At 38.0% G+C, this 14,939-nt stretch overlaps 1 protein-coding gene across 1 annotated transcript; it reads right to left on the bottom strand.

Moving 5' to 3' along the window:
* Positions 1 to 766: 766 nt before the first annotated feature.
* prph (peripherin) lies at positions 767 to 14,165 on the bottom strand. Its single transcript, XM_039663348.2, has 9 exons — positions 13,562 to 14,165; positions 7,158 to 7,218; positions 6,438 to 6,533; positions 5,696 to 5,863; positions 5,493 to 5,618; positions 3,858 to 4,078; positions 3,718 to 3,773; positions 1,613 to 1,686; positions 767 to 1,337 (listed from the first exon to the last, which is right to left on the bottom strand). The coding sequence occupies exons 1-9, from the start codon at positions 14,056 to 14,058 to the stop codon at positions 1,269 to 1,271; spliced, it is 1,368 nt and encodes a 455-aa protein (XP_039519282.1). The 5' UTR covers positions 14,059 to 14,165; the 3' UTR covers positions 767 to 1,268.
* Between the last annotated feature and the right edge of the window lie 774 nt (positions 14,166 to 14,939).

Genomic DNA, 14,939 nt, shown 5'->3' on the forward strand with positions numbered 1-14,939 from the left:
TCACATTTTTTAGCCGACCTGACATGTCAACGTCCTGAGCAACTTTCCTCATGCAGCATAACCCTCATCAGAGAGATCATACAGAACTGACAGAATCAAACTTTAATCTCTCCGCCATTTTTGTTCTACCCGCGTCCGACGCTTTCACTGTGTAGTACGACGTCCGTTGGGAACGTATTGTGGAGCTGATTTCCACTGCCAGTGTGAAGGCGGCGTATGGCTTGATGGACAAGTCTTCTGTTGTTGACATTTTATTAACGTGTGAATAAAAATGTTCTTTGAAGGTATCTCTAATCAAACTACAATAATGGCCGAACGCCATCGACTCATCTGGAGAGTGGGCGGGGTATGACGCAACTCCTTTTTATTTAAAGGGGCCGCTTTGAAACGGGTCGCTCAAAGAGGCACATCAGAAAAGGGGTAGAAAAGGGGCTTGTGGAGCTATAATAATGAGGAATTCAGACCCAAGCATTGCAGTTATGTTTTATATAGACCACAACGGTATGATTTATATGTAAAAATGAATGATTTAAAAGCATGATATTTACCCTTTAAAGTATTAGTAGACTTTATTTTGATGCTCCCAAACAGGCGTTCTACTGAATAGAAGTAACTTTTATGTAACTTTTACATAACTTTCATGTATGTCAACTAATTCTACTAACCTAAACCCTAACAGTCTGCTAATATTCTGAGTTAGTTGAAATAGTTGCAAAGTTAATTATAGTTAGTAGAGTGTCTATATAAAGTGGACATCAAAGCAAAGTATAATTCAATAAGGTTTTATTTAAATATAAAGTGAACTTCAATGGCTAGTTAAATTTCAAGATCAAACCCATCTGTAATTCTCCTTGTGTCATTCCTTGTTCTTCATCATTCCCTTTAATTGATGAAGACCAAGCACATTTTGTTTGTCTTTTGTATCACCGGTCATAACCCTCCATTATAGACAACAAGCCAAATCTGTTTACATTCACATTACATTCTTTTATTTGAAGATTATACTGACACGTGAACTTCTGAAATATTGTTTCTGATGTTTGTTAGAGTTAGTGACATTAAGTCTACACACATGATTTATTCAGATAAGGCAGTCATCATGTTATGCACATATATGTTAATAGCACCATCGTACACAATACTGAGTCACACATTTGCTGATTATTCACTACACTACAAGCATCACTCTAAATTTTACTCTTAAGAGTCCATTTAAAATTGCGACACACAATCAATAACTCAAGCATTTTTTTTTTCATCTAGACGCTCTAATCTCCTTGACCCTGTGAATCTTTCTTCTCATCTCGGTTCTTTTCCTTTGTAGATTCTTTCATCACCTGAGGAATGAGCAAATGAATCAATCAGATGTTTCCCAGACAGCAACACAGCGTCGGCCCGGATCTGGCCCACATCTGGTGCGTGTGGATCCCGACACTATGTTGCTGTCTGTGTTTTTGCAAATATACATTTAACAAAACAAAACAAAACTATTTAAATGTAGAGAGATGTAACATTAAACATAACTTGAGTAAAATGTAAATAATAAGAAATACGGTCTCTTTTATTGTTGAACTTCATTAGAATCACTAGATCTGCAGATGGAGTGCCTCACCTCTCCATCTCGAATCTCCACAGTCTTGATCAAGACTTTCTTTCCAGCTCCAGAATCAGAAAATTGACCATAATCTGTTCAAAGACATCAAACCGCAAATATGATTCAAAGACTTATGATTTAGTAGTAGAAAGATTTTCAAAATGGTGACACTGATGAATCATGAATGTGTTTTAGAAATGGTTATGTTTTGAGTGGAGACCTGGAAACAGTTGTCTTCTGAATCTTGACATTGTGATCTTATTAAATCACATAGTTTTTAGTGAAAAGGGGTAGATTTTTATGGATAGCGAGCTTCTGAAATCTGGGATGGATGGAGTCGCATGGGTTACTTTTATGCTGCCTTTATTTGCTTTTTGAAACTTCAAAGTTGTGGTCATTACTTATAAACTGCAGTTCGTTACTAATTACAAATTGCGTGACATAAAAATTCAATAATCATAATTTTATTAGCATTGATGGTTCCATAAGGGCACAATATGTCACGCCACCATGGCTGGGCGCATCAGACCAACTGCAACACTGAGCACTTAAAGGAGTAGTTCAATTTAAAAAAAAACTTTTGCTGATAATTTACTCACCCCCAAGTCATCCAAGATGTCCATGTCTCTCTTTCTTCAGTTGAAAAGAAATTAATTTTTTTGATGAAAATATTTCAGGATTTTCTCCATATAATGGACTTTACTGGGAACCAAAGGGTTCAAGGTCCAAAAGACATTTTATGTGCAAACTGTTCAAAGGGCTTTAAACGATTCCAGATGATGAATAAGGGTCTTATCAAGCGAAACGGTCGCTCATTTAAAAAAAACATTTTTTTAAAGTTTTATAAGCTCAAATGGTCGCCTTGCTCTGTTCTGTGATGCGCGTTCGTGACTCTCCGGTTCGAACCCGTTTATCAAAATGAACGAATCTTTTCCCGAGTCAACTCGTTCAATTCGTTCTTTGAATGAACCAGATGACACGAAAAAAGATTCATTCATTTTGATGAACGAGTTCGAACAGGAGAGTCACGAACGCGCATCACAGAACAGAGCAAGGCGACCATTTGAGCTTATAAAACTTTTTTTTTTTTTTAAATGAGCGATCGTTTCGCTGGATAAGACCCTTATTCGACGTCTGGAATCGTCAAAGCCCTTTGAAGCTACACAGAAACTCTCATTTGGACCATTGAAGTCCATTATATGGAGAAAAATCCTGTAATGTTTTCATCAAAAATCTTAATTTCTTTTCGACTGAAGAAAGAATGACATCGATATCTTGGATGACATGTGGGTGAGTAAATTATAAGCAAAAGTTTTTTTTAAAAGTGAACTACTCCGTTAAAGGCAAATTAAGATGATTTTAGGCGAAATGCCTGAAAAAGTATAAATACAGTCAATAGAAAAGTTTAAATGGATTGTCACTTTCGACCAATAGGTGGCGCTGTGACCAAACTGATGTAGCCCGATATGGGAAAAGTGGATTTCATTCGATTCGGCATTACGGCACTTTTAGGATTTTTGGACAAACATCAGAAAACATTTTTTGCATCTCCCGACCAGTAGGTGGCGCTGTGCCAAAATGCAGCATGTGTCCTCAGGTCATGCTTGTGATGACATGGACCAACTTTGGTCTGAATACGATAAAGCTTTGAGGAGATACAGCCTTATGTCTATTTTTGCACGCGCTAAGTAGAATTTGTTAGCACGTTTTTTTTTAAACCAGTTTGACGAATCGACTTGAATTCCATAACTTTTTATCTGCATGGTCTGAAGATGATCTGGTTAAATTTTTGCGAAAATCAGAAAATTAAAAATGGCAAAAAGAATTTCATGATGAATTGAATCGTCTTTAGCAAAGGAATAAGAGGAAAAATATATATATATTTTTTTACATTTTTTGAGAGGCTCCAAATTTGCTATGATGACAGCTGAGACTGTTCTCTCTCTATGTGCCAAATTTCATAACTATCCTGCAAGCGGTTCTATGAGCTGCCAAAAGCGGAAGAAGAAGAAACTGAATAATAATAAGAATGCCAACGAATACAATATGTGCCTACACACCTTCGGTTCTTGGCCCCTAATAAACACTCCAGGTCATTGGTTTATAAGCTGTGATAGACTCACCACCACTGAACTGCCCACCACTCATTGAAGGCATTTTCATGATAGGAACCGTAATTCTGAAAGACAAAGTGCAAAGGTCATCAGTTATCAAGAGTAAACCATGCAGAACTGTTGAAGCGTCTCACTGGCGTCACTCCTACCGGTTTTCCTCTCCCTCCAGAAGCTTCCTGTAGGTGGCGATCTCGATGTCCAGGGCCATCTTGACATTGAGCAGATCCTGGTATTCCCGCAGATGGCGTGACATCTCCTCCTTCAGGCGCTGTATCTCCTCTTCTAGACGCCCTACACTATCTTGATAGTTTCCAGCCTCTCCGGCGAACTGCTCTTCCATTTCTCTCATCTGCCTCGACAGAGCCTCATTCTACATCACAAACACACGCAATTATGCATCTAAATAAGGGAGTCCCAAAGACTTGTATTGTTTTTATATAAAGCTAACTATAACAGGGCCGTAACCGCCATAGTCATAATTAAAAATTGCCAAAAAGTTGACAATGTCAAAATGATTGAAAGGCCAATCAGATCAAAGAAGGCGGGCCTTACTCAGTGTTGCCAAGTCCGCTTATTATAAGCGATTTTAGGCTTGTTTTTCTGTAAAGTTGCTTGCAAGTATTGGTAGTCGCGGTTCGTGTTTTTTTTTTTTTGGGCTTGTTTCTAAAGAATATTTGCTTATTTGGGCTTGTTCCCAGCTCGTTGCCAAGCATATAGTTTTTACGTTATTTAAAAATAGGAGTTTGTCTTGCCTGTTCCCTCTATCCCTTTCCCAATTCAAATAGTATTTTTCCCCACTCACATCCTGCTTCTAATTGGCTCTGACCCAGATGGCAACGAGTTCTAGCCAATCAGAGGCTTTTTTTTTTTTTTTCTGGTTAAGAAAACGTCAGTGAGTGATGTTAAAATGGAAATACGTGCTAGGACCGTCGCAACTGATAGTGACTGGACTGTAGGAGAGTTTTATATAATAATTATATATTAGATATTATAGTTTAATATCGTTTAACTGTCACTCCCCCTTTTTTCGCATAGACATGAAAATCACTATTCAAACTTAAATGGTTGTAATTCAAGAATGGTCTTGTTTTAAAAAAGACATTTGCCAAATTATTTTTGAAGTGAAGTATAATGAAATTATGAAAGTGAAACGGAAAAAAAGTTATAAGTTTGAGTTTATGAAAATGAACAATGTACAAATATAATTATTTCTATTTTATATAATATATATATATATATATTAAAAATATATATTTTACTCTAAAACTGCAAGATAATGTAAGCCAAAAATCTGAAGAAGTTGTGTTCCAAATTTTAGGTTGATATCTCAAAAATGAGCTTTGAGTCAGATTTGGGCGCAGTATACCAACACTAGATCTAGATGGACAACCAAGCCTCATTACAGAAGAGAAATAAACTGTACCGTGTGCACAGTTTTACAAACCTGCGCACAGTTTACCACGTTTATCGGTCCACGTGGATGTAAATTGACAAATCAGAGTTTAAAACTATCCGCCACGGATTGTAAAAGCGTGCACACGGTTTATTTATGTTTCTCGTCCCAAAACCTATTGTCTATGAGAAAAAGTCGCTTGTTTTGGGCTTGTTTTCACCGGCCTGGTTGCTTATTTGTCTAGTGAGATCTGGCAACACTGGCCTTACTGTTCACAGAAGACGAATGTTTTAGTTTAAACAGCGAGTATAGTTACACACAATGTCCAAAACCTGGTTACGGCCTTGAAATATAACGACTACAGAACAAGAGTTTAAGGTTTCATGTGTACAGTGTTCTTCAGCGAGTCAATGTCGTAGTTCTGGCCCTGGATCTGCCTCCTCAGGTCATTGGCCTCTTGTTTAGCCTGTCTCATTGCCTCAGCATTACGCTTGGCTGAATCGTTCAGGTCTGCAAACTAACAGAGAACACACATGTAGATGATCAGTATGTATAGCAGTATTGTGCTGTCATCGGTACAACACACACACTCACCTTGGACTTGTACCAGTCCTCAGACTCATGCATGTTCTTGGTGGCGATGGTCTCGTACTGAGCTCTGATGTCCCGCAGCGCTGCGGTCAGATCAGGCCGGCTGGACGTCTCCATCACCTCCATCTTCAGCTGCTGGTTCTGAACGCTCACATGCACATCCTGAATTTCCTACATGTTTTCAAAAATACAAGCAATTATTTCATTTACATTTATTTCTCTCAGGTCCTAAACAGTGACTTAGAATTACATTTTAAAGAACATTTCAGGTTCATTAAGAGAAGAAAGTAATCTATGTAGTACAGTATATAATATAGTAATCCAGAAAAAGTCGTTCCAAACCTGTAAGACTTTCGTACATCTTCAAAACAGAGATATTTTAATGAAATTTGAGAGAATAAAATACATAAAAGCCTAAATTAAATCTGTTTCTCTTATAAAGCCACCATGTCTCTTCAGAAATTATTAATACAAGTGTTAAAGTGGTAGTTGTGCTGCTGTCAATGGAGAAACAGAAATCTCATCAAAAAGATCTTCATTTGTGTTCTGAAGATGAACGAACAGGTTTGGTCTTACATGAGGGTGAGAAATGAATGACAGAAATTTCATTTTTGGGTGAACTAACCCTTTAAAAGTAAATGGTTCCCATTGAAGTCCATTAAATGGAGAAAATCCTGGAGTCCTGGAAAGTGAACTACTCCTTTAAGAATATAAACGGTTCATTTATGATCTGTTTGTCTCTCACCTCATCATGCATCTTCTTGAGGAACTCAATCTCATCCATCAGCGACTCAATCTTCCTCTCCAGTTCCAGACGGGCGAGTGTAGCACTATCCACATCCTTCATATACACACACAGTCACACATTAGTATGGGGAACACATCTTCACTACTAACTACTTTTGCCTCAATAAACTCCTACTTTACTGCTTATTATTAACAGTTAGTAAGGTAGTTGTAAAGTTTAAGTATTGTGTATGATTAAGGGATTGCAGAATAAGGCATTAATATGTGCCTCATAAGTACTAATAAACAGCCAATATCCTAATATTATGTATGCTAATAAGTAACTTATTAATAGTAAGTATTGGACTCTAAAATAAAGTGTTGCCATTATTTTTATATCTGTTTCTAGATATTATTATGTAAACATTAGTAGCAGCACTATTATATATTTATTATATGATCGCACTTTATCTCCCCTTTTGAAAATTCTGTCATCATATACTCACACTTGCGTCTATCCAAAACAATATGATGGGTCTTTCTTCAGTGAAACAAAAAAAGTAAATGATGACAGAATTTTCTTTTTTCTTCTCTCGCAAGTTTAGCCCAAAGACATTGTGAAAGGTGTGTAGACTTTTTAAACCCACTGTATGATAATGACTGTTTAAAAATAATAAAAAAACAGTCAATAATCAGTAGAAGTGCATATTGCAAGATATAATTTCCATTATCGCTTTACCTTACGAAAGAGAGTCAGGTTATTTTCAGCTTCCTGTCTTTTCTGCATCTCCTCATTTAACCTGCAAACAAATAAGAGAAAATATAAGTCCACTTCAATAATGATAATAAAAACCTTTTCCTTTTGGGAGCAACAGAACACCAACTTATACATTAGTGTGCAGTTAGATTCACACACTTTTATAAAAAAAACTTGGCATTAAAGGGATCCACAGCAGAACCGGAAGACAATACAATGCTGAATAAAGCAAGTTTTTGTTATTTTTAGACCAAAATGTATTTTCGATGCTTCAAAGCATTGTAACTAACCCAATGATGTCACATGACTACTTTGATGATGTCTTTATTTCCTTTCTGGACAAGGACAGTATACCGTACATACATTTACAATGGAGGGACAGAAAGCTCTCGGACTAAATCTAAAATATCTTAAAGTGTGTTCTGAAGGTCTGACGGGCTTGGGACGACATGAGGGGGAGTCATTAATGACATCATTTTCATTTGGGTGAACTAACCCTTTAATCTTGTAATCTATCCATTATTTGATATTGTGTTGGGTGAGTATTTGTGTTTTGTGACATTCTCTGAAGTCTTTAGCTATGCATTAACATTTCTGACTAATGACGCTTTTCCACTGCATCGTACGGTACGGCTCACTTAAACAGGAAAACCTCGGTCGACTTTCACGCGAGCCGTGCCGATGCTAAAATGTGACACTGCAGGTCACTGATTGGACAGAGATGTCGGATATGTGAAGATGTCATAGAGTGGTACAGGTATGACATCACTTTGTAGGCCAAAACGCGGAAGCGAATTGCATTATAGCACTTTCGGTTCCATCGTCAATGGGTTTTTTGAATGGCTGAAATAAGCTCTGTGGTGATCACGTTTTATTCTACGACATAACATACATAAATTTAACCCCACTCACGATTTTTTTTAAGCTGTTGCGTGTCTTTAAAAAATGTGGTTGCTAACAAGTGGCTAAATGCTCTAATCCGCTTTACAGACTTTTTATGCTTATAATTGTGCTCTTATAAAGTATTCTAACTCAAACGTTCTGAGAACGTTTTTAGATTAGTGAAGCTTAGTGATGGTGACGTTGAAGTCGTGGGAACGTGCTGTGGTTCGTTTATAGCCTAACTTTAGCTTTTTACTTCTGGCGAATGCATTTAGGAAAATTCATAAAAGTTGTGTTAATCTGTGATAATTATCTTGATCAACAAAACGTGCAAGTATCATAAACGTTTGTTGATCACAGAGCTTTTTTTTTTTTAGCAATAATCCAAAATCCTATGGAAACATCCTATTGTGTTTTTGTCAAGGGAACCAGCGTGATGCTAATTGCCCCCATGATGAGACTAAAGAAACCGTCCTTGAAGACTATATGCCTGAAGTGGAGGTCGTAATATAAATATAAAATCTAAGCTGGCAGACACTCAGAGAACCGATAAACTGATTAGCTTAAAAGCATCTGAGATTACATTAGTACCGTCTGGGAGAAATGTTCTTATGGCAAATTTAATAAGCGAATCATTTTACAGTCCAAACACGTAGAGGCAGTCCTACTACTGCTGTATCCATTTCATAATATATTACTACCAATCTCAAAGACTCGCGTTCCTCTCAGAGTGTGTGTTTAACTGTCCCAGTCGTGTTTGAGGCATAGAGGAGATCAAGCCTTTGCTTGCTTTTGGCTTGCTTAGTTGGGAACATTTAATATTCAACAATATCATTAATCTGCCTTCATTGACACCATTATATGAGAAGTGAACTGAGCTGGACGATGACATCACGGGCAACTGTATAGATAGATGAACTAAATTAATAAGTTCACCACAAAGTTTTACCACAAAATATAATCATCACTGAACTTACTTAAGCAGGACTGTGACACTATTTTCTTGTAGATCTGCTGTATAGCCAAAGCAAACTTTCCATTATTCTCCTGATATCACTGTAATGCCTGGTTCAGATTACACGATTTTAGCCTGATTTTGGCACGATCCATTTGACGTAGGGTGTCGTGGGGATTCGTAAACGTCAACGGGCGTCGGGACGCAAGATTCGGTCGTATCATCTCGTATAGTGTGTCATAGTGGGCGACAACCTACGTCGCGTCTGCGATGCTTCACGACATCACGACAAAAAGACTAGCATGTTTATTTTTTTTATAACGGTCGTCCAGGACATCACATATCAACAAGCATGGCATTGTTTCAGAAAAAGGCTTCTTCTCGGTCTATTTGGACCCAGGAAATTTAAGAAAAATTTGTCGAAATTTGGCAGGAGCACCCGTGTCTGTTTGACGTTTCATCTAAGCTGTATCACAACCGGGTCGAAAAAGAAAAAGTCTAACGTCTTGCACGTGTGATGTCGCGTTGTTTCCTTGTCACATCTCGCGTGTGTTTGTTGTGAAACATACGTAGTTTGCGCGTAGCGTGCTAGACAGAGTTGTCGGCGATTCTTCCTATTGTAGTGTGAAAGCTTCTGTCGCCGATCCATCGTGCAGTGTGAACACAGCAGCGACTGAATGCTGGCCAAGATAGTCATGCAGTGTGAAAAGAACAGCGACCCGACTACTTTGAAAAACGTGAAGTCTGAACTCGGCATAAACCTCACTCCTCTGATCTCAATAGGCTCTCTGAGGCTGCAGTCTTTCTTGTTAGAGCACCTGACTCCCACGCTGGAGACCCTGGTTCGAGGCCAGCACAAACCGGGGTGAGAAGGACCCGGGTCAGGGGTTACACAGTGGGTCTATTTGCACGGGATTAGTACTTGAGGTAATTTTGCATGACCTTTTTACAGAAGGTTGCCAAATCTGATATTGTCCATAATGATAACTGACGTTGCACATTCAGACTATAATCACTGACAATCTCTGGTAATAATTACTTTAACCCACCCTTCCATGTTAAACTAATCCCATCCAAATAGGGCTTTAGACTGTTACATTCTCAGTGGCCATCCAAATCTCCATAACATCTTCCTCTGTCCATTCCTCGTCATCCCTTATCACACCTCTGGATGGATTTCATCACAATTACACGGCGTCAGATGAGTTCACCGGTGTGCTCATCGTCGAATGTTTCTCCAAAGATTGTCATTTAATGCAGTTGAACGGCCTCGGCACTGCCATTGAGACAGCAATCCATTACAAATTACATTAAATTATCAATTACAGCCTTTGGGAAGACACAGTGTCTGACCGCGGTCTGCAGTTCATCTCCCGAGTGTGGAGATCCATCTCGCTCCTGGATGTGTTAGGAGGCCTGTGTAACGCAGTGTTTTTGTAAACTCGTTCTTTTGGTTGTTGTAATGGCCATGCATAAAATGTAATATAAAATAAATCTCACAAGTTGATTCAGAGAAACCAGACATAATACATGACATCTCCTGTCATTCTTCTGGCACGATTCGTTTGATTACCAAAATATCTCACCACTCACTGGTGCACCATGTCACACTCAATCTCTATTCAACGTTTGGTCTAAAACCCATTCACCCTCATGTTTTGCCACAGGACAGCAATAGCATGCAAGTAAATCATACAGTCCCTCTGCTTTATATCATTGGTGTCCAATAGAGCCCGACCGATAAAGGATTTTGAAGGCCGATACCGATACAAATATTTGTTGGTTTTAAAATCCGATATTCCAATATTTCGGCCGATATTTTTATTTTATTTTTTCCAGAAACGTGCAACAAAACATTAACAGATTTCCCTAACATTAGTTATTTATAGTTATTAATGAGTTTTAACTAAAATAATATGTTAAAAATTTTCAAAAATAAACTTGTTTCTTTTACTTTCACAACACAACAGAGGAACATCAAATCAAATTACATCAGAGGAACATCAAATTATATTAAAGTTCTGATAAATAAAATATTAATTAGTCCCTACATTGCCTTATAAGGTACCAGCAACCTGGATCAGCAGGTTGTGGCGCCGCACGTTATACACGAGTGTTGCAAACGGGGACGGTGTAGAGTGCCCTCTGGTGGACAAACTTTACAACTCCAACACTCATGACATGGTTGAAGCGTGTTTCGTACGTTTTTATTTTATTTTTGAAATATTAATTTATCGGTCATTATAACTGCCGATACCGATAGTTTGGTAAATTGCCTAATATCGGCCAGTAATATCGGCCTGCCATTAAATCGGTCTGGCTCTAGTGTCCAACTACAGCCTCACATTGTCACTTATTTTGTACTGACCTAAGAGTCAAATGTCTTAAACTGAAAGGAAAACTAATCATAATCAATATTTTAATAATTAAAAATAATCTTTACATTACAATATATTGACATAAATTTGGCCTATGCTTAGAAAGTTCCTTTTAAAATTTTCTTATAATTTAAAAACATTATTATAGAAGCCTGACATTACATATATGATAAATTCAATTGTATATATCTTTACCTAGGCTACTATAAGTCTTGGCAATGTTCTAGTTGTGTTTTTGTTATTAGTACATTAGTAGTAATTGTCTTTCTATTGTAATGGGCAATAACAATCGTTTAATTTTATTTTTAGACCTACACAATTTTCAGAAATTACCCGCTGGCTAAAAGGTCTAGTAGGCCTAAACAGTCCTGAACACCAAAGTCACATTTGTCCATCACCAAACCACCACGGTTTTTCTAGAAGACCATATTAATGTAGTGAGTTCTTCATTGTACAAACATTGCCTTAAAACATACAGTCCAGTCATTTTAAGCCAAAATGGGGGTCAACCTTGCAACAAATTGCAACAGACGCAAACTCAACTGGTTTTGTATCCTCAATATGTCCTTAGTAAAAAAATATGTCCTGGAAAAAAAGCCCAGAAGAATCCCATTAGAAAAAGACCCAAATATATCCCATTCATACACTCTTTTTCTCACGTGATAAAATTTTAACCATTAGATATCATCATGAAAGTCACTGAGTTGATTACTTACATCAAGACAAACAAAAAATGTATTACAAGTTTTTTTGCAATTGTTTGTAGGCTACTAGCACAAATATGGTGCATAATCGAATTACATAGGCAACTAATTTGCCTACAGATACCAAACAGATCTAAACATTGGCCATTGGGTATAGCAGATGAAAATGTCTTGTAGAATTTTGTTGAATAGTTTTTCCTCACTCAGGAGTCAGGACATATTGAGGATACAAAATCAGTTGAGTTCTGTTGCAATTTGTTCAACCTTTTTTCTTAAAATGACTAATATTCATTTATTGAACGAAAGCATAATAATAATCGTATCCATGGGTATCTATACTTTTTTACCATACCATACCATATTATACTTTCTCCTCAGTTTTTTGAAGAAGCACTTACCTTGTGTCCTCGGGGAAAACGCCCAGCCTGACTGACAGTAACTTAACCGTAGTCGTGACGGAACATGGCGGACCTGATGCTGTCATTATTACCGTGAGCTGCAGATTCGTGTCCACTCTCAATTCGTGCACGGTGTGAAACAGCGACTACTTTACTTTAATATAGTTCAAAAAGTGTTGAGGTTAAGGTCGTTTTAAACAGTGATGAGTGGCACATCGGTATGAGCTTTCGTGTTTTTACAGTAGGCTACACGCATGAAATTGGGTCTGTCATGATTTAGACATGATTTAGACATGATTTTTAAGTAAATGTCTCTACCATTGTGAACCGCAGTCTGGATGATGATAGGAGCTAGGATCCCTGCAGCGGTCTGTCTTTGTCTCGTTCATTCCCTGCCACGCCCATGTTTCATGAACTTCATTAGGCTACATACCTAATCTTATCTAACCTCTAATGAAATCTGCACATTTCAGATATTCTCCACTAAAGCAAAAGAGCTTTTCTTTTATACAAACTCCTCTGTATCAAAGTAAACATGTTAACAGACATCCCAAGTTTACTGTAAAAAAAAAAAGAAAAAGAGAAAAAAGGGGCAACTGGTAATTTTATGACAGGAAAATGCAATGCTTAATTCAAAATATTGTTTTTGTTTTTTTTTTTACAGTGTACATACTCATTTGTATCCATAATATCCCAATGCATCCAAATAAATTGATATTATTATCCTCCAGAATCATGATACAACAGGTATCATTATTATAACAGCAGTTATAATGTTATAAAATATCCTCCCACACTTAGAAATTACTCAACAAAACTAAAACTACTTACCGACTTGACAAAAATGAAAATTCTGTCATCCTCATGTCTTCAGCCAAACATATAAGCCTATTTTTAACTTTTTTTGTCAAAACAAACATACAATAACATTAACTTCTTTTGTATTCCAAGTTTTGGAATGACACGAGGGTGAGACAAAGCTTAAAAAATGTAATTTTTTGCGTGAACAATCCACTTACACTAGTCACTGTCATGCATACACACCCCACAAGCTCTCTCACACACACACCTCTGCTTGAGCAGGGCCACATCTTCGGCCAGGTTGTCCCTCTCCACCTGCATCTGGTCTCGATCGTTGCCCATGAGCTCCATCTGTCTGCGCATCTCCCTCATCTCCTGCTGGCACAGCTCGTTGACCCGTCCCGACGGCCCCTGCTGCTGCTCCTTAAACTGACCCAACTCCAGAGTCAGCTTCGAGTTCTGCTGCTCCAGATAGCGCACCTTCTCGATGAAGCTGGCGAAGCGGTCGTTGAGTTCCTGCAGTTCTCGTTTCTCGTTGCTGCGCGTGGTCAGGAACTCCTGGTTGACGGCCTCTGCCAGAGAGAAGTCCACTTTATCATACGAGAGCCGGGGGCCCGGAGCGCTGGAGCGGCTCCTGAAGTCCACAGAGCGGGCGGGTGTGGAGGAGGAGATGTAGCGGCCTCCTACGCGACTGGACACTGGGCTATAGGCAGGCGGCCCAAAAGTGCGCTGATAAGAGGTGCGATGATATGAGGAGTGACTCATGATTTTGCCTATAATCCTTGTACTTTAGAATGATAAACTAGTGTATCTTCCTCTCTTCTTCTGGTCCGTGTGCCTGTTGTGATCAAAGCTGAGTCACGGCAGGATGCGAGACTGAGGGGCTTTTATACATGAAGCTGGTCAGTTCATCTGAGCTCCACCCAGCCCAGCCCTTTCCCAGTCTCCTGAGCCCCTGATCTCATCCTCTATCATTCATCCATATGGTCAGTCACTCCCTGCAGGCACAACCTAGGCACTTCTCGGACGGTTTTCACTTGAAATGTGAAATCATTGCATTTATAATGTTAACAGAACTGAAAGAGGCATTTTTCAGTGTAAGTCAAAAGCAAAACGATGAATGCATTTCTTTTTTTTTTCTTTTTTTTCTTGCATTAAAAATGTAATGATAATGTAAGAAATTTCCAGGCCAGACTTATACCCTTGGACTAGACTGGGTCCAAATTGGGCTCAGCTGTAGGAGCAATAAACACACATGATTAATCTCCAAGAACATTTTTACAACCAAACACACTGACTGCTCAAATGCATCATAATTTTGTGGAGCTTTCAATTCAGGGTGCAGACATCTCTCTTTTTTTAATAATTCAATGAATCTGTCAATGTGTTTAAATTTTTCAATTCAACAAAAAACATTTTTTAGTCCCTCACAGACAATTTTAATAAATAAAATACACATAATAACTCATAAATGTGTAGGCTGAAGCCTTTGCTTATTATGCCTACCCCTCTATACATATTTACAGTATCTAATGAGAGTCACTTGGATTTGTTTCATACAAGATACACAAAACAGTTACACAAGACATTTTCCCAAATGTATATACATAATTATAAAGGTGCACTGTGCAATTTGTCTATGTCTA

Source organism: Pimephales promelas, chromosome 21, assembly GCF_988280905.1.
Source record: "Pimephales promelas chromosome 21, fPimPro1.hap1.1, whole genome shotgun sequence".
In the NCBI taxonomy this organism is placed as follows: Eukaryota; Metazoa; Chordata; class Actinopteri; order Cypriniformes; family Leuciscidae; genus Pimephales; species Pimephales promelas.